At 45.5% G+C, this 25,596-nt stretch overlaps 1 protein-coding gene across 4 annotated transcripts in view; it reads right to left on the bottom strand.

Moving 5' to 3' along the window:
* POLQ (DNA polymerase theta) overlaps positions 1-25,596 on the bottom strand; it is a 580,345-nt gene that overhangs the window by 480,226 nt on the left and 74,523 nt on the right. For all 4 annotated transcript variants that reach the window (XM_085621032.1, XM_085621029.1, XM_085621031.1 and 1 more), the window contains exons 3-8: positions 23,777-23,959; positions 23,552-23,682; positions 16,906-17,062; positions 16,513-16,621; positions 13,302-13,524; positions 5,223-5,382 (exon numbers count right to left, since the gene is read on the bottom strand). In XM_085621032.1, coding sequence (XP_085477158.1) covers positions 5,223-5,382; positions 13,302-13,524; positions 16,513-16,621; positions 16,906-17,062; positions 23,552-23,682; positions 23,777-23,959 — 963 coding nt within the window. The remainder of the gene's footprint in view (positions 1-5,222; positions 5,383-13,301; positions 13,525-16,512; positions 16,622-16,905; positions 17,063-23,551; positions 23,683-23,776; positions 23,960-25,596) is intronic.

Below are 25,596 nucleotides of genomic sequence, written 5' to 3'. Positions count from 1 at the left end.
TAACTATGATTTAAAATCCTAGTGAACCACCTGTTTCTTATAATAGGGTGTCCTGTTCAGAGCACAATCAAGAGTGGTTTGTGAGTGGCAAACTTTCTGTTTCAAGCAGGGGGATGCAGCCTTGACTCTGTAGTTTAAAATAGTACAAAACGATAAGCCAACTTGGCTGAAAGTGAAAGAGGAGCTAGTCAAGCATTATAAACTTAAGTTACATGGGCAAATGGCACCCAAAGAAAAGAGCAACTAGAACATGTAATGTGGTATTGGGAAGACAATATAAACCATAATTAATAAAGGTGTAACAACAAACATTGCTACTCTGCAACAGAAGGTTTGAGATGGGTCCAATATTAATTAGATAAAAATGATAAGGGCGGTGCTATTACTTCATGTATGATACAATAGGCATGACTCAGTGGTAGACATATGGCATGTCCCATATTCATTAATCACTCTGGGCTTTTAAGAAAGGAACACTCTAGGGTACAAAGAGACTTTGAAACATGGAAAATAGGAACAAGGGGAGGTAAAGGATACTACAGTATTTTATACACTTGTTTAGAAAAAAGAACAACATGTGATAACATAAGCCATGGAGGAGATCAGCTTACCGCATCACTCTTAGAACTGGGGGTCTCTAGTTGGCAGCGGTAGGTACCTTTGACCAAATAGGGACCCTTGCTTCTAAGTCAGGGAAAGGGGATTACACTACTGGATAACCCCTGCTCACCCCCTTGGTAGCTTGGCACGAGCAGACAGGCTTATCTCAGAGGCAGTGTGTTAAGCATTTGTTAACACATACAGTAATACAGTGGAAAACCTTAGAGATGGACACCACACAGGGTTTATAAAAATAAGTATTCTTTATATAGACTTAACACAAGACCACAAGCGACAAAAATCCACAATACTGTACTAAAAATTGACTTCAAGATGGTAGAATTAACTTAGTTCAAGTTGATGGTAAATGCGACACAGTTCTCACAAAAGTACCTGGATGCGTAACGCAAAATAAACAAAATGCTCGCAGCGTTGGAGATGCGTCGGTTCCTTGCTTCAGGGGAGACGATGCGTCGCGCCTCAATGCTTGCGCAGAGTAGGGGATGCGTCTTGATCCTTACCGGAGAGGAGGTGATGCGTAGATGCTCGTGCTGCAGCCCGGTTGCGATGCGGCAAGATGGCGTCTCGATGCGATGCGACAATCCGGTGCGATGCGATAAGATGGCGCCCTTGATGCGACAATGTGAAGACGATGCGTGCACGCCCTGGCAGTCTTGCGGCGACTCTGTACTTTGGAGCCACGACAGGCCCGGCGACACGCTTCTCCGCTGATGCGACGGCGACCCTCACAGTGGCTACACGCTTCTCCGGTGATGCGTCGGCAGACAACTGTGACGAAGACACGCTTCTGGGGAGATGTGGCGGCGGCACGCTTCTCTGGCGATGCGACGACTACAGCTGTGGCGGCGACACGCTTCTTCTTGTTGCGTCGTGCTTCCAGCTCCCAGCGACACGCAGGCTTCTGCAGATAGAATTCCCAGCAAGGAAATTCAGAGGGGAGCTGGTCGTGAAGTCCATTGTCCCCGAGACTTCAGCAGGAGGCAAGCACAAGTTCAAGCCCTTGGAGTAATATTCTGCAAGATGATGAAAGTCCTTTGAAAGTTCCTTCTCCTCTCCTTGGCATTGAAGACACCACTGTAGGCAAACCCAGCAACACAGCACAGTAGCAGGGGGCCAGTACAACTCCTACAGCTTCCTTTGGTTCTTCTCCTTGGCAGAGGTTTGTCTTGTTGTTCCAGAAGAGATCTAAAGTCTTGGGGTCTGGGTCCCCATATTTATACTACTTTTCTCTTTGTTCTCTGAAGGCAGAGAGGCCTTTGCCTAGTCCAAACCAGTTCTGGTCAGTCCTGGAGCACTTTGTTTACAGGACTCCTTCTTTCCTTGCACAGTGCAGGCCAGGGACATCAGACGCACCACAGGAGGTGGAGCCAGCATTGTGGAGGGAAGGCACAGCCCTATTCAGGTCCCAGGTGCAGCTCCTCCCACCCATCTACATGCAGATCTCTCTATTCAGCCCTGTGCTGACTCACCCTGTCTCCGGGAATCCCCCAGCCCCTGTCACTCAAACTCCAGACAAGGAATACACAACCTAGCAGAGGCAGGCTTGGACAGTTAAGCAAGAAAATACCTACTTTCTAAAAGTGGTATTTTCATACACAGAATGTTAAAACTAACTTCACTAAAAGATGTATTTTATCATTCTGAGTTCAGGCATACTAAACTCGAATTTCTACCATGTTCCATGGGTCAGTTAGGATTATAGGATGTAATAATCAAACTGCCCATTCTGGCCTATGGGGAACAGTTGGCCTTGCAATACTGAAAAATGAAAATGGCTATAATTCACTATAAGGACATGCCACACACACCAGGGCATGTCCTATCTTATACTTACAATGCACCCTACCCCTGGGCCTACCATAGGGGCGTCAGATATGAAGATAAGGGAAGGTTTAGGGACTGGCAAGTGGGTGCACTTGCCAGGTCGACATGGCAGTCAGAGACTGCACACAGGTTCTGCAATGGCAGGCCTGAGACACACTTTACAAGCTGCTTCTGTGGGTGGCACAACCAGTGCTGCAAGCCCACCAGCAGCATTTGATTTACAAGCCCTGGGCACACATGGTGCACTCTACTAGGGTCTGACAGGTAAATCAAATCAGCCAATCATGGAGTCACTAATCCATACATCAATTTACCATAGGGAGAGCATATGCACTTTAGCACTGATCAGCAGTCATAAAACCAACAAAAACAGGTCAGAGAAAATATAGGAGGAAGGCAAAAAGGTCAGGTATGACCCTGCAAAAAGGGCCAAGTCCAACAATCACCATCCAAGGGAAGCAATGAGTGAGGAACCCTGTGAGGAACTTGACAGCAACAGAAGCTACTGTTCAGGAAGGAACACTCAAATGTGAAAAGGAGAAGCAAAAAGCAGACCCCGATCCACTTTCCAAGAAACCAAAAAATAATGCACACCCAAAACAAAAAGTACTGACAAAGCTAATAGATCTTTAATGTGGTAAAGCAAGGAAACACAGGCATTCAGAGATGCGAGCAGACAATTTGTGCCATCTCTCTGTGCCATCTGCCTCGCCTGCTGTGCTCTAATTTTTATAATTCAAGCCCACAGTGAGTACAGAGCAGCAAGTCTGGAGAATAAAATATAACAATGGTTTGAAGAAGATATGCCAAAGACTCTATAAGTATTATTTTATGTATTATTACTTTTCCTTTCCTTATTGCAAGATTCTCGCACACAGATTAGGATGTGGCCTAATGGTCAAAGCTACCAACTTTGAAACTGGAGAACCAAGTTCGAGTTCCCATCATTTATTCAACATTCTAGGATTCTGGGCAAATCACTTAATCTCTGACTGTATATAAAGAAATGGACCTGCTCTTTTTGAGGCTATCTGGTACTCATGTAAAGCGCTCTCATGCCCTTGGGCCACGTTGTGTAAAATAAAACTGTACATCACATCTAAAAAGCCGCCCCATTCTTCAAATATCTTTGCCAATGTCCTCAGTGAGAGTGGTCTGAATGATACTTTGTTTTCCAGTGAGCGCCCCAGAACCTCATTTGATCACTGAATCACGTCTGCACAAGAGGAACTATAGGAGTACTGGTGCCCTCCTGGTTAAGGATCCCAAATAAATACTGCATGCCAGTCCTTGCATTCCCCTCAAAGAGATGTCCACTACAGCTCCCCTACCATTCGGAGCCACCAATCAGCAACAGGTGAAGAAGCAGCAACCCACTGTAAACGCATCTGACCGCAAACAGAGCCCTGCTTCCAGGACTTCAGACACAGTAGACACTGAACACTCTATAGAGCATCTAAATTGAAGAAATACTCTGAAAACATTAGTGAACTGAAAGAAAACTTTAATTAAAAGAAAGAAGGCTTCGATTAGTACACATCTCTAATGAAGACTGTAATAGGCTTAAACTAAATTTTAATTAAAAATAACGTAGGGCAAATGTGGCTCAGGATAATTTAAAGAAGGACGGGTATTTCAGCCTCAGCAATACAGCAATCTCTAAATGTCATGTACTTTGTTAAAATTCACTACAGAAACAAAGATGGCAAGAGAAGATGGACCAAAACAAAACTGTGATGTAAAGGCAAGGTATTAAAGACTAAACCATTACCTCAGGTCTTCGAAAGCAGCAACCTCCCTACAGTCCATTCTCCTTCGGTAAGGAACAACCCTGAACAAATTTAGGTTGGCACAGCCATCAAGAATACAGATTTTATTATTTTTAGTTGCCAAGGCATTGCTCCAACTTGAAGAAGAATTTGGCAAAGTCTAAATCATATTCTATAAAGTAATCTGACATTGTGCAGTACCATGGTGGAAATGTATAACAGAGCAGAATTACTCAAACACACCAACATACTATTCAGCATGATGGCTTCCACATCCCTTAGGACTAATTACAGGAAACTGATGACTGTCAAGTGATAACTTAGAATAAATTATAGAAATACTGATGTAACCATCACACAATCGTGAGCAAGTAAATTCTAGACTCCGAACAATATTAGTGCCATAGGTGTTTTTTTTAGTTTTAATAGATCTGTAACAAATGTATAAAAAAAAAAACTTATGTATGGAATTTATTTTAGATCTTCCTGCCCCATAGTCCTCAACTTGTCCCCCAATCACCTCCACCCGATATATATAAAAAAAATTGAATGTTTCAAGATGTTCTCCTATTATAAAAAGTTTATATAAAAATGATTGTTACAAATTTGGTAGGAGTTGATCTATTGCTTAAAAGTGCAATTAGAAACATGCACATTTAGCTATTTATGAAATGCGTTATATCTAAAATTAGGTTTTCTCTATTGCATTAAAACACATTATTCTAAGAAAATTCAAATATATGAAAACAAAATCACAGCGAAAATTTCTTGCTTCAAGGATTCACGAAAAAACTGGAACAAATTAACACCCATTCAGAGGAAAAGGGGAAACAGGAAGTTGTCATTTGCACCCTAGCTTTACTGAAGCAGACACTTTGGCAGGGTTTTTGGAATAGGCAACACAATGGAATGAAATTGCACTTTAGAAAGAACATCTACAGCTTATGCTACAGCTGCCTCATGACAATTTGCTCAATGGAATGCACACTTATCTCTCGCTTGTCGTACCATCAGTGTGCTGCACTGTTCTCTGGTGCAAATTGTAGAACTCTCGGGCTACGGTGTCCGCCAGCTTCTCACACCAATTCTTAGATGGACAGAAGATCAAAATCGAGTGACCATCGCAAACCGTCTCATAACAGAGGCTGATAATCTGATCTTCATCGCCCTGAAAGAAAAAGAGAAAGTCACCAGGTACTTATTAGAATAATATGGCCATGTAATATAAATATTCTGTCTATACAGCACCAAGGATATTTAATTGGCTGTCCAATGTTAATCAAGTCATTGTAAAAATCCCATTAGATTTTCTTATGCATAATGGCATTCCCAAAATGGGATGATTAATATTGCACAGTGAATTTCTTAGGTAAACTCTGTGCGTTTTTACATTTTTATGCCAAAACGGAGACTAACACCAAGGTACTTAGCCCTATTAACAATTCACTATCACGCACCTTACAGAATGTCAATATGTCAAGAGAATGTCTCAGACAGTCTAAAGTCTCTGTTAGTCCATCACTGCATCTTTTAATTTTGTTTTGGTCTTTTAAAATTGACAGACTTTCACCAGTGATTCAACTGAAATTGATTTCCTTTTTGAGCGTTTCAAGCATTTCCCTGTTTCTGAAATAGAAGGGACCACTCAGCAATATCGAAGAAGATATTGCTAGTTTAACTGACAAACCAGGATACTTGGAACTCTGTCTGTGAAGGAAAATTGTCCTCCCAAGCCTTCTAGACTGTCTGGCATAGCTTGGCCTTGCAGTCCAGGACTGGCTCAAAAGAGGTGAAGAGAAGATTCCTACTTGAATAACAGATCCCACCTCGTCCACATGAACACTTCAGGATCCAGCGCATTGTCTGTAACCTGCGTAGTGCCTAAAGGAACCAACCTACCTCCAGCAATTTGAACCTGCACCCCAGCCCCAAGAACCTCATGCATCATTATTCAGACGCCATCCAACTCTATCTACAGATCAGATCGGGAAATTACATCACTGTGATCAAAGACTGCCCCATCACCATCTAGCATTACATGCCTCAGGAGTACGTGAAACTCTACCCCATCAAGGCAAAGTTTCTACAGAGCGACGACACAACAAGGTTGTGTTGTAATGGCTATTAACAATGAACCATGATGGCTTCACCCACAACATGTCAATAGAGCCAGATATGTAGGGTTATGCAGCATAACTACAATTTTCTTCCGAACAAACATCCAAAAACAGACAGCTTGACTTCAATGCATAATGCTCTGCAAAGTGAAAGCAGTAAAGCAGGTTTCAGAACAGTGGTGCAAGCGCTCAATCGAAATAATTCCTTCTTCGCTGGCATCCCCAGACCACATCAAACCTCCTCAAGAGTGCCTTTTTCATACTGCTACCCAGGCCTCAGCATGGTCCTCTACCAGCCCATAGCAACTTTAAAGTCCACAGCATCATGTAAACAGTTTTAAACTCAATCACATCACTATATCTGGCAAGCAACATCAAGATCTCCAATTGCCATAGTAACACTTACAGCAAAAACGTAATCTGACTCAAGACAAATAAATGTGCAAACAAGAAGTAGAAACCCCAAAGCTTTCTCTTGCTACATTCCTCGGGTTTCTAAATTGTTCCCCACTCGGAGCTTCAGGAAACATTTGAAGTGCCTTAAATTCAAGCAACATCACAAGCATGTGTAGCCCTACTGATGATGGACCCTGGCTGCCTGCCGTGCCGGTCCTGCCTGTATCCCCTCGCTCATGCTCATTCCCAGTGCTCCGCCTCTTACCCACTCCTTTGTAGAGTCCTCCATTGCTTTGTAGCTTGGGTTTCACTAGAAATATCCCCAGACAAAAAGTTTAAGCATCACATATCGGATATAAAACAGTCGTCAGAGTTGCAATAAAGATAGAATGCCACACCAGAGTTGTTATTTGTATACAAGAACAGCACTTTAACACCACCATACACCTATAAGGCTGTGTTTGAGAGGGGAAAAGAGTTTGCAAAGTATTCAGATGCACCCGATCTTCAATGCCACTGTGACCTATAGATTGTTAGAATGAAAGTACTAAGACATACATTGCTTTTCCCTGACACTTGAACAGGATCCTCAAAGCAGTCACTGGGGCTTCTTCACAAAGGAACATTTCTGTGTGGAGTTTTCCACACATTGGGATTTACACCTATGTCCAGGAGAACTTTTCCACTTAGGTTTAGATTTGAGTCTCTACCCCATACAACCATAAATATATTACAAATTCTTTTTACACCTGTGTATATCACAGACCCTAGGGTGGGGAGCTGTGAGTGGAAGGGAATAGGGAAATACCAAACATCTGTCCCAAAACTTGCACAACTCACATACATGAAGCATAAAAAATAAACACAATTAAATCTTACACCCTCACCTAACTCCTCATCCCTTAAGACTAACTCACTAGCAGGACGCAATACATCAGCTCTAGAATCGAAGATATACGAGATCCCATGTAAGAGGAAGGGGAACTTCGCTGCGGAGGAGTCAGACTTTGAAGTTAACTTTATATTGAATTAGTCCAGGTATTCACATGGTCGATTTCATCCACCCTACATCAAGTACATGTATTGCAAAGACTTTCAGATGGTAATGGATGTAAGAAAGGTTTGGCAGTTAAATCCCCTCCCTTACACGCCTACGCCCACCCCCCTTCCCCCAGCGGTATCTGGGCTGTTGAGTGTGTGTGAAGCCCAGGTGTAATATGTGTATTACATTATTTCTACATGATCATTTTATATAAATTACAAATGAAATGTATTATTATTTTAACCTTTCACCCCTTGCAGTATCACATGTCTTAGTAACTTGATCATAAGATGTGTATTATATTATCTATAATATCATAAGTAAAGTAATGAACAAGAAATGGTTACCAATTAAATTTAAATCAAATTGTTATATTTTTTGTAACAAAACTTTTTACATTTAAAATAAAAAAAACTTAGCAGTATGTTATAATTTTCATTATGTGGTGTTCATTTTTATTCGATGCCTCCACTGATTTCTAGAAGTGTGTTGCAGTCCCAATGATTGAAATGTGTGGTGCATACATCACTTCAAGGCTTAGCCTCAGTACATTTGAGTCTGTTTTGTCAATAACACTCGTAGAGTAGCTGTAACTTGTGTGAATTGTAATTGACTTGCTCATTTGTGGGCATTTTTGTATTTGCAGGTCTCTCCATAAATGGCTCAACATTCCTCCCATTTTTCAGTAATATACCCCATTTTTGTATCCAATCCCTCTTGTCAGTTCCATGTTTACCACTAAAACAGAGAAATCCTGGTGCGGAGATCTCCACACGACAGAGGCGAGAACGAGGCAGAGATTCACGTATGGCACTTGTGACTAAGAGAAGTAGCATTTCTGGAGTACTGCTTCCCCTGCTCAAAAATACCTTTGTAAGTAGGCGCCACCATATATGATACGGATTGTGCTCAGATAATTAAAGATCAAATTCTAAACTTTGGTTTACTTCTGAAGATCTTAGAAGCCATGTATTATTGTAAGAGCTTGTGGACTTGACTTGGTCTGCACTCTGTATGCTTCTTCCGAGATCAAAAACAGCTTCTTATAACTTATGGGTTACTTCCCAGTGCCTGCTGACTGAGTCAGCAGTGTTGTAAGCAACTCCTTGAGATTGACAGCTTGCGACACTCAAAAGCTTTCCCCAGGCCAAGAAAACATTATCTTACAATTTATCAAAGCATCAAAATGAAACTGTACACAACTGCTGGACTGAACGCTAAAAGGTTATTCATATACAACATACGTATTTTGCATCTAATTTATAAAATGTTTGTATCAAATTATTAAACCCTTTTGCAAGGTACTTCCATGAACGATTCTGCTTGCCTCATGTGCAAACATTTTTTTTTTTAAATTAGCCTGATGGGTGCAAATGTTTTAATTTGTGCCTGAAATCTAGCTATGGTAAATTGTCCATACGATTTCCGGTTTGGTTTCAGGATACACTTTACAAATGCACACATCTTCAGCACTGACTGGCTGACCCAGAGTCTTTGAGATGCCCTTTGCTTGGATCCACCATTATCTGAGCTGAAGTGCCTCTGTAATAATCCCAGATGTTTTCACAAATGGTCTCCATAAAGAGGAGAGCCAGTCCAGTCACAAGCCACCTGAATCTGTTGAAAACCTCGATCATTTTACAATCTGCGTTTCAACGCTCAATTTTTTTCACAGCAATTTAGTTTGCAACCTGTACAGTCATCACTTGATTCAGGAAGAATGCAGAGTGCTGGCTTTGTTAATCTGATATCCCGCTGTCACAGGACAGCAGGGCCACCTCCAACAGAGCGAGCAAGAGAATAAAACAGTGAGAGGGAGACAGAAGTGCAGCATACAAACTAAACTAAACTTCTTCCTAAAATTGCTTATGGAACTTGTTTCCTAAACACTGATTTTTTCACTACATTAATCCCCAATTATTCTACAAAAACATAAAACCAAGTATTGGGAAGGGTGTGGGAGATGGACCTGGGAGTACTCACAGCTAAAAAGATACTGCACGTCGCCTTCAAGTTCCAAGAGTCTAAACTCCACCAGGACTTGAATATACACTTATAGCACACCATTGAGAATACCAATATTAGTATATGGTTATGGTGCACATTACAAACTGAATTATCTCTTGGTATTATATAATAGGTAAGAATTATCCAAGTCAACAGTAATCATGTCATCAACGCTGGCAAGATGGGCTAAGGAATTTAATATGTGATAACAGGTTGGATTGATCTCTGCACCGGTCACACTACCCACTATGTTATGTTGACTACTTTAAAACTTAGGGCCTAATTTAGATTTTGGCGGTCTACTAATATAAACCCCATAGGATATAATGGGATTTGTATTTCAGCGGACGGGATATCCGCCACTGTTGTGACAGAGTAACCCATTCGCCGAAATCTAAATCAAGTCCTTGGTGCGCTTGTTAAAAGGAAGAATGGCCTCAATTAACAAGCACTGGCATAGCCAATAGGTCTCGTTTTTAGGATCTTATAAGTATTTAGTTATGCAGCATAATATCCTTGGTGCAACAACATCAACTGTTGCATGGCTAAACACTTATAAGATCCCAAAGGCGAGACCTATTGGCTATGCCAATGCTTGTTCAAAATGTTGCAATTACTTACCTAAACTATACCCGCTAGTAACAGCACAATTTATTGCAGTTTTGTACATAAACAAGTCATAACACTTTAACAGACTGTCTGTAACTTACATTGTACAACTTGTCAGCTAGCTACAACAAAAACAGCTTAGTATTAATCACATAAGCAAAACGTAATGCATTTACCAATGTTTTTTATATAATGTTTGCAGAGGACCCAGATTAGCAAAGATGCAAGAGCATACGAAATGAGGAATCAAGCAAAAGGAAACAAATAAAGTCATTTAAGTTGTAGTAGAATTGACCGCCCCTCCACGGAGCATGCAGCCGTTCTTGAATATCTGGGACAACATTTCCCCTGACTCAAAATGAAGTCATGAACATTTCCCGCTAACTACTGAACAGTGTTGCATTTCTCTGTTTTATTTTTTGGCAAAGACAAAACATCCCCGCCCGGTTTTCATAGCTCAGGCATGCCACCCGGACTCCACCACTGATGCTTGCTGCTTCTTCTTGAGAAAAGCCCCTGAGTCACCAGAATTTGAAACTTCCAGAATGCCCAGCACTGTGAGGAGAAGATAAACGGCGCAAGAACAGGGGGCCCATTCAAGGAAGGTGGAGAGAATAGGCACGAGGACAGAAAGAACAGTAAAGAAAGACAAATGTGAGAAAAAGTGCGAGACAAGAAACATTTCAAATGATATGAAAGAATTTTAGATGTGAAGGGATGGGAGAAAAGGAATTAGGGGAAAGGCGTGATATAGGAAAAAGAGAGAAATGCACCAAAAATATGGCAACAGAAAGATAAACTATGTAGAACAGAAATGGAAAGAGGAGAAAGTGGGTTCATCATTTGAAGATCAAAAAATGAAGGTAGATTATGTGTGCTGACGTGAGGTCTCACACGGACAATCCGTCATCGCGATTGCGATCACTGTAAAAGCGAAAGTGATCGCGATAACGCACACTAGGGATGCGCGCGCAGCAGCAGGGGGGGGGGAGTGGTATGGTGCTGAAGGCTGGCGCAGGATGGCTGGGCGAGAAGGTAGGGGGGAATGCGGGGAGCAGCTGTGCACGTGCACGCCATCGTGCACTTTAGCTTGTCGCCAGCACAAAAATGTGGGTAGCACTTTCTAAACCCACCTACTAAATGTCTCGCCAGACCAGCGCATGCGCTGGGTCAGGCGAGACCTAAAAATGACCCCAGGATTTTTTAATTTAGGGTCCACAATGAAATATTGAAGTCTTATTTATGTGTGGCCACTTGATTTTGATGTGGCCGGTAACAGCAGTTATTGGTCCCTACAGAATTATGACATCTCGAGGAACACCACGGATCTCTTTACTTTGACCGAGAGGCTTTAGGTGAACGTTCAAGGCGTTATCTGGAATTACCAGGGGGAATCGATTCCTCATTTCTTCATAGACTTTCAGGGTCCAACTTATAATGGGCTGGATATTCGAAGCCTTACATTTACCACTACCCTTGCATCTGTTAATCCAGGACGGGGAAATACCAGACCATTCCCACGGCCACTCTTTAAAGTACAAAGCAACACCTGTTAAATTGTATAAATATGGTCTGATGGGGATGAGAGCTGTTTGCGATGTGGAGTTCCGGATGTCGATTTTGTGCATCTACCCTGGTTATGCTCTCCCATCCGGCACTTTATGGACACAAGTCACAGAAGCCCGAGCAGACATGGTGCTCAGTCAGTGATGTGCAACCCCCGATGTGTCTGCTTTGCTTGGACTAGTCATAGATTTGTAGGCTCATGGCAGTAGCCCTGTTACTGGCAACTATGCATTGAGGCAAACATGCAACACCAACTAAGCGGCAGTGGCTATCAGATATGGCCTACTGCAGGGAACAATTAGAACTGTATACAATAGAAATGAGGGTAGAGGCTATAGGAGACCGCACCGGACAATGAAATGTGTCCTGAAAATCACATATGGTGCAAAGAACCAAGGAGCACTCCCCTCTCTGCTCCTTAACTAGGAAACAAATCCTATGGCAACATTATACACAAAAAGGTTCAGCACTATTCAACGAGATGCAACAATCAACATCAATGTCCAAGAAATAGTGGGCACACAAGAAAAATGTCCAGATCCCTGATGTGGTTTCTTAAAAGATTTTCTCTTTAATATATTTTTTTTCTTTAGAACAGAAGATCGTAGCCGACGCGTTTCGCCTCATGCAGAGACTTCTTCAGGGCTTCACAAAGTATCAAATGAATGTATTCACAAAGACGCTGTCGATTTGAACCATGTGTTAAGGAATCCCAGTTTCCATAGACCTTTATATGGTGGACAATATCTGTTACGCGCCATCGAGGAAACTCCTGTCACATCAGGTTTTCAAGTTTTCAACCTGATGTGACAGGAGTGTGACAGGAGTTTCCTCGATGGCCGCGTAAAAGATATTATCGACAGCGTCTTTGTGAATACATTCTTTTGATACTTTGTGAAGCCCTGAAGAAGTCTCTGCATTGGACATTGATGTTGATTGTTACAACACATTGAATAGTGCTGAACCTTTTTGTGTATAACAATTAGAACTGTATGCAGAAGAATTACCAATGCCCTCGAGGCCCAAGAACATTTAGGGTTCCCTTACTGCCTACCTGCTGACAGTACCGGATGTGTCCTAAGAGGGTCGGGTTGAACAGGACATGGTTTTCACAAGATTGTATTGCTGAGATACCTGTACTAGTGATCACAATACTGCACAAACAATGCACTCCATCTAATATATACAGCAATGCTTAGCACCATGTTGTTGTTTTTCTGATATATGATGCAAAAAATGAATTAAAAAAAAGTATAAAGCAAACAAGCAATGCTTAATAACAAAAACTCTTTAAAACAATACAGAGATCAAAGTAACATTTTGAAGAGCTCTGCTACATAACTCCCTTACCTTGACCTGTATGGCGGGATGAAATTCCCGCACTGGTTTCATCGAAGAGTCGTAAATAGTGCTGCCAATCTTTACCCATTCCATGAGTGGGACCGGGCGGAAATCTGTATGATACAACTCGGCGTTCAGCCAGTAGGACAGGAGATCCAGGTTGGGGAGTGTGGCACTCATGCCGACGATCTGTATCCCTTCGGAAAATGATCCGCTCTGTGCGGCTGGGCAGCTGCAAACAAAGCAAAGTGATGGTCAGCAAACTTAACTGCTGGACCCAGGATAAGGTCTCTTCTGAGGTTTGACAAGAGACAGTTCTAGTTGTCTCCCAAGAGCATATACTATCTATGAAGAGAAAGGTTTTGTAGTCACCTCCCCCCTCAAACATTGGTTGTTGTAAATGCCATTCAAATAGTGATCCGACCATAGTCATCAGCCATTGGTTGACAGTAACTGTCATACAGAATTTCACTTCATCAGTTTTCAGCCATTTCTTTAGAACAGGAGCATGAATCCCGCTTAGTGAGCGGTCGCCTCTCCTCCACCAGCACTGGCGGGACCTTGAAGCTAGAGCATGGCAGACCTCTAACGCAGGCGTTACACACAGTTGAGCAACATCGATGCAGCAGCAGAGATTGGCACCGCTGCAGAGGCAGAGAGCAGCAGGTCACAGCTTCTCTTCAATAATGTGTGTGGGCAGCTCTCCCAGGCACAGTCAACCTCTGGGTGATGGAAGTATAGAGACAGCTGATTACAGAAATAGGACCAAAAATTGGCAGTTACAAGGGACACAGAGGAACTACTTACCCGCAGCTATTGACATAAAAAAAAGAGACGTTAGTGGCACAATGCAGAGACATGGAAGACTAACTTGATGTGACAATGGAAGGTGCTTATGGATGATGTCCATAGCTTCATGTCAGCACACCTGAACTCGCTTGGAGATCTCATAGTGCAAAATGACAGGTACATGTACGCATAAAGTCCAATTTTTCACTTTCCATTCAGGTACTCGTAGCTCTGTGTTTCACATTATCAATGTCGGACTAGACGCACCAGCCTAGGTGAGCTTCTCATGCTCAATAATTAACAACTGAAGACAAACTCAATATTTCACTGAGGTCGAATTGAATGAAAGGCAGACGGCTGCTTAATCAAAGTCAGCTAACCACATCAAATGTGAGCTTGTGATGGGAATATTGTTGAGCAACAAAGTTAGCTTATAAAAATAGGTGCACACGATGGCTGGCCACTGCAAGACCGTCGCCTGTATAATCTGAGCGGAAAAGTCTCAGGCCATGAGGAAAGGATGGAGCAGGTCAGGGATCAGTAGTCGTGGTGGATAAGGAGCAGAACTCCAATAACACAAGAACAAATGCCCAGAGGCCAATGGACATATGAAATGCAGACGCACACACAGAGACTTACAAAATATCCATGCACCCACACTGCAAACATCCATATTCGCATACAGAGGCAGACCAAACAGCACACAGGCATCCACGTGTGCATTTAGTGCATTCGGTTATTCACCCACCCAGGCATTCATTAATCTATACATTGATCCATTCATGCATTCACATATCCATCCACTATGTCACCCACTCATTTATCCATCCATTCACTCACCCGTTCATCAGTGCAGTCATTCATGTACTCTTTAAGACATCTATTCAATCAATCAATCAAGCATTTGTATAGCGCTCTACTCACCCGGAGGGTCTCAAGGCGCTTGGGGGAGGGGGGTCCGCTACTGCTCGAACAGCCAGGTCTTGAGTTGCTTCCTGAAGGAGAGGTGGTCTTGGGTCAGGCGGAGGTGGATGGGGATGGAGTTCCACGTCTTGGCAGCCAGGTAGGAGAAGGATCTTCCTCCTGTTGTGGCTCTTCGGATGCGGGGGACGGCGGCGAGGGCGTGGCTGGTTGATCGAAGCTGGCGGTTGGGAGTGTAGAAGGTCAAGCGGTCGTTGAGGTATCTTGGGCCTTGGTTGTGGAGAGCTTTGTGTGCATGGGTGAGGAGTCGGAACGTGATTCTCTTGCTGACGGGGAGCCAGTGCAGGTTTCTCAGGTGTACGGAGATGTGGCTGTGTCGGGGAATGTCCAGGATGAGGCGTGCTGAGGCGTTCTGGATGTGCTGGAGTTGTTTCTGGAGTTTGGCTGTGGTTCCGGCATAGAGGGAGTTGCCGTAGTCCAGTCGGCTGGTGACGAGGGCCTGGGTGACCGTCTTCCTGGTTTCGGTGGGGATCCACCGGAAGATCTTACGTAGCATGCGTAGTATGTTGAAGCATGATGCGGAGACGGCGTTGACTTGTCTGGTCATGGAGAGGGAGGAGTCCAGGACGAAGCCCAGGTTGCGTGCGTGGTCTGTTGGTTTGGGTGCGCTGCCAAGGGCAGGGGGCCACCAGGAGTCATCCCAGGCGGAGGGTGATGATCCCAGGATGAGGACTTCCGTCTTATCTGAGTTCAGTTTCAGGCGGATATTCGTCATCCACTCGGCTACGTCTTTCATCCCTTCGTGTAGGTTGGTTCTGGCGGTGGCAGGGTCGTTGGTGAGGGAGAGGATCAGCTGGGTGTCATCGGCGTAGGAGATGATGTTGAGGTTGTGTTGGCGTGCGATGGCTGCGAGGGGGCTCATGTAGATGTTGAAGAGGGTGGGGCTGAGTGATGATCTTTGTGGTACGCCGCAGATGACTTCGGTGGCCTCGGATCTGAACGGGGGTAGGCGGACTCTCTGTGTTCTTCCGGCGAGGAAGGAGATGATCCATTCCAGTGCCAATCAACGACTACCTTGCATCAACCCACCCATCCTCAAAACCATACAAACTTGCCAATCATTGAAGAAGCTCTCCCACTTGTAAGAAGCCAGACTTATTGTCCTTGGCGCTGCTTTTTTTTGAAGCACCCAAATGCATCCTTGCCGCCTCCCACCTCCACCTGCTCATTCACCCTTCTCACTGCAATCTCTACCATGTTTATAATGTGCAATAACCGTTCCTAGGCCCATGTCACTCCTCTAACTTGTACCCACCTCCCACTGTCCTTTCTTCACACCTCGCTTCTTGGCCCAGGGAACCCTTAAGTCAACCCCTGTGTCCTCCCCTATCCCAATTCCCTCCACGTAAAACATCAGTCATGTGCACGCACGCTGCTGTAAATGTAGGTTTAAACAAAATAGGATACATGCAAGAAAGAATCATTCTGAAACAGTCAATTAAAATCCTACCTGGGAGCTGCTTTTTGAGAGACATAGCGAACCTTGGTGAGCAGGAGCTCCAGCAGGTACCCCCTGTGAGAATCACCCAGCATGTGCAACTCATCTACAACCAGCATCCCTAGGAGGAAATCAACAGTGAACAAAACATACAACAGCCTTCAGCTAATAACAGACTGGACAGGTAGAACGCCTGCTGAACATAAAGAGAAAGAGTGAAACGTCTGCAATAAATCATGCCCAAAAAAATCAAAAGAGCTGCCTCCTTGCTGTGACCTAATTCACAAAATAATGCTCACATTATATCTCCTGGGAAAACGTGCGCACATTCTTAAAGATCAATAGTCCATCTCCCGCCAATGATTTTTAAGTCCTTAAGTTAACAAACACACCTTGACTTCTCACCTAACAGATGCAACTTGCTTTCTTCGATGAGCCTATTGATCAAGCCATTGGCCTTCTCAATGGTGCAGACGGCGACATCGACAGAGGAGAAACCCCCGGCTGGAGATGAACTGCCCATGTAGCCTTCCACCCGCAGTCCCACCTCCTGGAACAGGCTCTGAAAGGAGAGAAATCCAACACTTGAGTCAGAAGAAGACCAGCAACATATCCTACCGCCAGAAACAGAATTGACCAACATAACGAGAGGAGAAAGGAGCGCCTCTTTGAGTCTTTCTGTTTTAATCCCATCTCCTGAAAGAGGCTCTGAAATGAGTCAAGACGCCTTCTGCGGTGATGGGCCTGCACCACCACCAGGAAGCAAGAAGGCTCACCTTTCACCCTCCCACAATAAGAGCCATAGAAAGTGACATTCCTGTGCTAATTGACGCTCAACGTGCTCTTGCAATCTAAGATTCTCAACTTGGAATGACAGCACAAAGCGGTAGAAACAGATATACAATATATACAGCCAAAGGCTAGAGTTGTTGCCAATCACTTCCAAAAGTATGTTCTAGAAAGAAAGTTCCCAAGTAATAGACTCCCTTTCTGCACTATGAGCAATTTAATTTGATTCATAGAAAGAGAATCCATCTGTACCTTACAGACATAAATAAAAGTGTTACCATCACTCGATTTTGAACACTTAGTGTCCTGCTGCCATTCATGCGGTGAGGCGCCTGCGCTGGCGGTCTTAACAGGACCCTTGCAAAGAAGGAAATTGAGAAGAACAAGCCAAGGAAAATGGGCTACTGACCCTGGTCTATTGCCAGCTGTCAGAGCTGTGGGGTAACTTCAGCACTGGGAAGGTCTGGCTGGGTAGAACAGGATGTGATTGTAAATTTCCATTACGCTGAAACAGTGGGAGCAGTAGACTTGCTTCTTCGGAGGGAGAGATGATCTCTATGGAAAGTGGAGCTTCTGAATCATCTCTACAAGTGCTCTTGAGACCAAGTGAGCAAAAGATGGCCTTGATGCTGGTGGATGAGGAAGCTGTAGCAAACAGCCATCATAAACCAGAGGTACTCCATGGTTCAGTGGTGATCTGGGCCCACTGATGGTAGTGGAGTGAAAGCATTCCATCAAACCACTGTAGCTGGTACCACTGTTGGTGTCACGGGGAGCTCAGTGGCACTGCTTGGCCCCAGCTGTCAGCTGAACGCAAGTATTTCTCCTTTTGACGTGCTTTCTCCTGCACCAAGAGATCAAGGTGGAGAAAGGGAGGTGATGACAAGAATGTGGGAATTGGGGTCTGTACATTTAATTCCCTGGATTTTTCACTTTTTGGCCACCCTGTTTTGCAATTTCACTGTGAATGAGTCTTACCAACTGAGTCTCACGCATAGTAAATTCTCTGGAAATGAGCTGAGTGCGAACCGCCAATTTCTGCCTTTTAAGATAAGGTCACTGCTGCACAGTTAGGGTAAGAGTCTCTGAGCTGGTTATACACAAACATGTGAGCACATGTGAACACGTGTGCCCACATGAATGGGCTGAGCATGTGAGGCTGCGGTCTAGCTCAGCCCAGTATCCGCGTACAGGTAGCTAGTTGCAGAAGGGACACTTCAGGGATTGGTGCAGACCTAATATAGGCCTTATACTGTGAGTGGGCGTTCCATGGCTAAGTCTGTGGTGCTTACTGAAAGGCAGCGCGCTCATTTCATTATACCTTAAGGGAAAAATCTACACCACTGCACACATGTGCCAGACTTAGGCCTACAGATACTGATCATTTATCTATTTTAGGGTAAATATGTACATAGAGTGAAGATCCACTGTCTCTCTTGTGATACCTATGTCCTTATGATACTTTGAGAATTTGCATATTTCCCTGGCCTAGCCATAATGAGATTCCAGGCCTTTGACCTCTGCCCCCCCCCCCACAATACTCCACCCCCCCCCCCTCTACTGGGACAAGTTAATTACCCTGCTGACCAGCAGCAGGATCGAAGAACTCCCCACACAATAGTGCCATTATCCTAGAGTGTGGGAAAGGAAGGTGTGGGGATGAAATCTACACGTGTTAATTAGCTGTTCACACAGCACATGGTCTGGACAAGCCCAAACACACAGAGACAAAGGAGGAAGGCCAGACCTTCAGAGATAAACATAGGAGGGGCTCCCCTATGCAGTTTTGGTGGGCAGGGGTCAGGCAACGGTGTTAGTTGTGGGCAGAGGTGAAGTTCTCAGAGAAGATCTTATCATACACCACTTGAAGTCACCGTCTTTATATGTACCGTAATGTTGTACAGGAGGATTGGTGGAGGACTTGAGTCAACATGTGGCTTCCTAAGATTGGGCTGAGGTGCCTACCTTTCAGAGCTTTCCACCCTCCTCCCCACTTAAAAACAATAAACATCGTTTACCACAAATACTTTTACCCGCAGGCAATTACAACACAGTTGTTACAACGACCGCGTTGTAACAACGCATATCATTACTCCGCAAGTCAGAACAACAACGACTTGCGGAGGGGTCAGAAGGTGTTGGATTAAAAATCCAACACCTTCCCTACTGCTGCACAAACTGGAGTTGGGATAGTAAACTGTATTCCAGTTGATACGACTTGCGGGGTAATGGTATGCATTGTTACAATGCGTCATTGTAACAACCATGTTGTAATTGCCTGCAGGAAAAAAGCATACGTAGTAAGGAGACATATTCCTTAAAAACCCTTTCACAAGGGAGAGACACTTGAGAAGGACTCGCTGGCTGCAACACCAGAATAATGCCCAGCTGGAAGAAGACCCCTGAACTTCGGCAAGGACGGAGTTTAGGACTCTGAACCTTCAGCTGGCACCCAGGACTAACATGGGTCTCTCAAGGGCCAATGGCACTAGCCCCCCCCTTGAAAAACAGTAGGGAGAATGGACATGCTGGGGTACCCTGTTGGTTTCCCCTAGGAGTTCTGTGGCCTGGCCCCTGACTCCACTGCTGACACACAGGTGCAATGCAAGAAGGTCAATCCTTTCAGCAGGAGCTCCGTAGTAAGGTTGGCATCCAGAATCCTTCTGGGACACGAACCGGAAGAGAACCCAAGCAAGGAGGTTCCAGGAGGTGGCTCTTTAATACTCCCCATACTGATTTTGAACCAATTGCGGCTGCGCTGACAAAGCGAAAGGAAAGCCACAGCGCGCAGAAAGATAACAAAAGAAGGACCCCCCCAGAGGAGCAAGGCCAAAAGAGAAATCACTGTAAACCATAACACAACAGCATGAACCATGCACACGAGGCAGGTAAGAGGAATCAGACCGTAACAGGTATATCTTTCATGGTCTCATTAGATGTATAAATCGTGGACCACCTTGCGTACCTTCTTTTATGGTCATTCTACTGGGTAGAATGTCTTCAGGTCTCCTGGCATACTCTGTTTTCTTGTTTTTGGTGTTCAGGCACCTTGGTGTCCTTGCGCCTATTAGCAACACTGTTCTTCTGAGAGTGCACAGCATTACTGATCCCTGGGCCACAGGAACAACAGTCTGGGGCCAACACGTCAATGGTTCATAGAACAATCACAAGTTTCCAGAGCCCTGTTCCCTAGCTCTTAGGGGTTTAATACAGGTGAGGGTCAGAAGGTGTATTGACAGGGGGGCCTGAAACCCTGGTCTTGGAACCGATGTACCAACACAGAACCTTGTCCTGGTGATATTATGATGTGGGGCAATTGAAAACTGCATGCCAACTGGAGACGGATTAGCTTGCCCATCTGGCAAAGGAAACAGCTAGTCAGATACAAGAAACTACATTTAGAGAACATCAGACTCTGATTTCCACACCCCTGAGGTGCTGCTCAACAACGTATACACGTCTTAATTCAACCAATGACAGAGAAGGGCTTTGAGCGACTACTGACTTCTAAATCACATCCTGCGCCCCTCTTCTCGCACAGGTACACGTGTGTGCCTTGAACACAAGGCTCTGTGCTGCAGTGTGCAGGGACAGCAGCTCAGACGGCTGTGTGTGTCTAGAACGCAAGGCTCTGTGCTGTGGTGTGCAGGGACAGCAGCTCAGACGGCTGTGTGTGCCTTGAACGCAAGGCTCTGTGCTGCGGTGTGCAGGAACAGCAGCTCAGACGGCTGTGTGCGCCTTGAACGCAAGGCTCTGTGCTGCGGTGTGCAGGGACAGCAGCTCAGACGGCTGTGTGTGCCTTGAACGCAAGGCTCTGTGCTGCGGTGTGCAGGGACAGCAGCTCAGATGGCTGTGTGTGCCTTGAACGCAAGGCTCTGTGCTGCGGTGTGCAGGGACAACAGCTCAGACGGCTGTGTGTGCCTTGAACGCAAGGCTCTGTGCTGCGGTGTGCAGGGACAGCAGCTCAGACGGCTGTGTGTGCCTTGAACGCAAGGCTCTGTGCTGCGGTGTGCAGGGACAGCAGCTCAGACGGCTGTGTGTGCCTTGAACGCAAGGCTCTGTGCTGCGGTGTGCAGGGACAGCAGCTCAGAAGGCTGTGTGTGCCTTGAACGCAAGGCTCTCTGCGGTGTGCAGGGATAGCAGCTCAAACAACTGTGTGTGCCTTGAACGCAAGGCTCTGTGCTGCGGTGTGCAGGGACAGCAGCTCAGATGGCTGTGTGTGCCTTGAACGCAAGGCTCTGTGCTGCGGTGTGCAGGGACAGCAGCTCAGACGGCTGTGTGTGCCTTGAACGCAAGGCTCTGTGCTGTGGTGTGCAGGGACAACAGCTCAGAAGGCTGTGTGTGCCTTGAACGCAAGGCTCTCTGCGGTGTGCAGGGACAGCAGCTCAAACGACTGTGTGTGCCTTGAACGCAAGGCTCTGTGCTGCGGTGTGCAGGGACAGCAGCTCAAACGACTGTGTGTGCCTTGAACACAAGGCTCTGTGCTGCAGTGTGCAGGGACAGCAGCTCAGACGGCTGTGTGTGCCTTGAACGCAAGGCTCTGTGCTGTGGTGTGCAGGGACAGCAGCTCAGGCGGCTGTGTGTGCCTTGAACGCAAGGCTCTGTGCTGCGGTGTGCAGGGACAGCAGCTCAGGCGGCTGTGTGTGCCTTGAACGCAAGGCTCTGTGCTGTTGTGTGCAGGGACAGCAGCTCAGACGGCTGTGTGTGCCTTGAACGCAAGGCTCTGTGCTGCGGTGTGCAGGGACAGCAGCTCAGACGGCTGTGTGTGCCTTACACGCAAGGCTCTGTGCTGCGGTGTGCAGGGACAGCAGCTCAGGCGGCTGTGTGTGCCTTGAACGCAAGGCTCTGTGCTGTTGTGTGCAGGGACAGCAGCTCAGACGGCTGTGTGTGCCTTGAACGCAAGGCTCTGTGCTGCGGTGTGCAGGGACAGCAGCTCAGACGGCTGTGTGTGCCTTGAACGCAAGGCTCTGTGCTGCGGTGTGCAGGGACAGCAGCTCAGACGGCTGTGTGGGACTGGAACAGTTTCCATGTGTTTTCAAGCAGTCCCTGGCAGTCCCTGGCTGTCCCTGGCAGTCCCTGGCAGTCCCTGGCTGTCCCTGGCAGTCCCTGGCAGTCCCTGTCACCGTGATGAATTGGTTCTTCCAGATTCATTCCCACTTGCAAGAGGGAGATTGAAGTCTCGAATGGGGGGCGAAGAAAGCTTTTTTCTTTTTTAAACAAACCATTCCTCCTGTAAGAAGTGTTATCATGAGGGTGGGCGTCAGCAAGGACACCAGGCAGAGATGGAAGACACCATCAGAGAGCTGACCTCTCGCTCCAGAGAGATGTCTGATACATCGTAATTAACAAATGGACAAGTTTCGGATGCCTTTAGAGGGTCAACATTTTGGTCTCTGCCGCCCAGCAGGAGTACGTGTATTCTGGACCCTTAAAAGATTGCACGGTTTCTGAACAGAACGCATGATTCAATTCCTTTCTGCGTCTCTCGTTTAGAGATTTGCAGCTACTGCGCATGTCACTGACTCCCATTCTTGCCGTTTGGCATCACTTAAGTCATTTAACAGCTTCTCCGTCTCACCCCAGATTAGCCCCCTTTTGTGGGGTACACGTATCCAGTACCCCACTGCTTAGGCGGGCCCTGGGACAAGATACAAGCACCTCTCTGATTCTACATGCACAACACCGAAACACTTCTCACATAGGATCGCCACTAACACCGACTCTTTCATGGTGTAGCATGCTACTAATCTGAAAATGACTTCGGTGACCCACAAAGGGATATGAAGCGCTATATGATGATACAATACATCATCCAGTAATGTCCAGACTGAAATGCCCAATTGGCAGGAATTTCAAGCATTAAATGCCCCACTTAATTACCGGTAATCTTCATTACTCCAAGTCCAGGTCGTCCCCAATACAGCCCTGAACCCCACCCTCTCCCTCCCGGAGTTCGGGATGATTATGTTTCCATTTTTCTGTTGGTAGTTTTTTTTGCTTAGATTATTAACAGGATGTGATGTCATACTTCCTGCCATTTCTAGGGGAGGCTGGGTGGACAGCTGCCATATTAGTAGAAGTAATTGAAGTCAGCTAGAGAACAGGTTCTGCAGGATGGAGAAGAGATCTCGCATGTGCGGACTGGATCGGGGAAGACAGACAGAGAGGCAATGCCCAGTTACTAACAACGCCGATGGCAAGCATCCACTGGGTACCTCTGTTGACTGATCGTCAAGAAAGACTGCCTCTTGCATCAAATTACCTGCAGATAATAGGTTTTCTCTTTAGCCACAGAAACAAATGGTAGAATGAACAGGGCTTTTTTCCGCGTCTCTAGGACCCTCTTCAGGATAAGTAACTCAGAAACCAGAGTCTTCCCAGCACTGGTTGGAGCTGCAATAAAAACAACAACAACTGGCATGATAAGAAGAACACAGCACACAACAAACACCGAAGTCTTGAAAAAACCCGTGGTTTTATTACTTACCAGAATACACCAAATTCTTTCCTTCAAGGACATGTCCGAGCATTAGACAATCTGCCTGCCAATCAAACATCTGCACGACCCCAAAGCTTCGATATTTCTTCAGCACCTGGTCGGGGAGACCCCAGCTGGCAAGGAGCAGCTTATCTGCCTTTTCATCCGGAAGGGCCATCTTATGACCTTGACCTATGGAAGGAGATATCCAACCTCATCAGAGATCACAGCTGAGGCTTCCAGCTGCAGTGAGAAATGCTGAAGGCATGGCTGGGGTGAAGACACACACAGGGCTGTGCATTTCAGCCAGTTCTAACTTACGTATGTTGGAACGTTTTATGAACCTTTTGAGAAAATTCAAGTCTATACACTGACCTTAGAGGGGGACCACCTACTGGTGTTGTTCTAATTCACCAAAGAGTAGAAGGGACAAGAGGACGAAAAGTACAAAGGAAAAAACACAGGAAGCGAGCTGGTGGAAGCAACAGGGAGAAGCAAAACCAGGAGCTAAACAACCTAAAAACACTACTCTTTTAGTGCTGCAAGAGCAAGAAACAAATAGGGAGCGATAGAACGCAGAAGCAGCGGAAGGACACTGTTCTCCCCCTTCCCCCTGCCAAATAAAAGGACGCAGTACTTGGTCCATGATCTAGGGGCGAGGGAAACACACAGATTGTGAATCCAAAGTGAACCCAGCACACCCGTGACAACTAAAAAACACATTTTAATCTTTTTTTTTTTACGTTCGCTCTTAATCAGAGAGCTTCGAACAGGTCAAACCACAAAGGGCTGTGATGGTGGGGAGGGAAACGGTGGGGAGGTGTTGGTGGAGGGGGGGCAAAGGATTGGGGGGGAAAGGATGGATGGGGGAAAGTTGGGGGAGAGGAGTCATTGGTAGGATAAAAGGGGGGGGATGACTAATGCGTACCACTGGCGCACGGGCAAACGCTATGTTTTGTTTGCCTTTTCAGTGTCTGCAGCCCTTTTCTCCTGTAGCAGAGTAAAGCATGCCTGGCAGTGGGCGCAACATCATTCAGATCATATCCGTGGCAAAGCATGCCTGGCAGTGGGCGCAGCGTCATTCAGATCATATTTGTGGGGCTCCATCTTTATACTGTAGGCAGAGCAAAGCATGCCTGGCAGTGAGCGCAACGTCATTCAGATCATATTCGTGGCCTCCATCTTTAAACAGTAATCTTGAAAATCACCAAACTGATGAGACCAGAGCAGCACGCATCGGTACTAAGCCTGACTGTCACTCATAGTCACGGACAAACAGCAAGCACTCCTAAACTACCACCCTAACAGCACAAGACCACCAGCCACTACAACACTACGTCAGCCGTCACTACAGCACTGCCATAACTACCCCACAGCACAATCAGCTACAGCAGAACAATGTGCACATATATATTCACGCAATGAGTGGATTGATGGTTTGCAGCGGTTCTCTTGGGCTTGAAACTAGCATGAGAATATGGTGCAACACTCATCAAAGCCAAACCTATGGCATTTGTGAATGTTATGCACCATTAAACCAGAGGAAGAGAGACATATGGGAGGAGTCCATTCTAATTTGTTTCTACAGTTATCATCACCATGGCAAGTTAACATTAGTGGGAACTGCCACTCAACGAGTGTTTGGGGCATTGAATGGCCCAAAGAAAAGATCCCAGAATCATCATTTCAAATCCTCCAAATTAATTTCTGTCGCTACTTTCCTAAATTGACAGCTGATCTCCAACACATTCAAGTGTGGAGCAGCCTCGTCATACTTTGATGTTTTCAGCGCCTCTGCAGTTATTGATCAGTTATAAATGACTGCAGAG

The sequence above is a fragment of the Triturus cristatus genome, chromosome 8 (assembly GCF_964204655.1).
Source record: "Triturus cristatus chromosome 8, aTriCri1.1, whole genome shotgun sequence".
NCBI classification, from domain to species: domain Eukaryota; kingdom Metazoa; phylum Chordata; class Amphibia; order Caudata; family Salamandridae; genus Triturus; species Triturus cristatus.
Note: the sequence above shows the minus strand (reverse complement) of the source record. Positions and strands in the feature narration are given on the sequence as shown.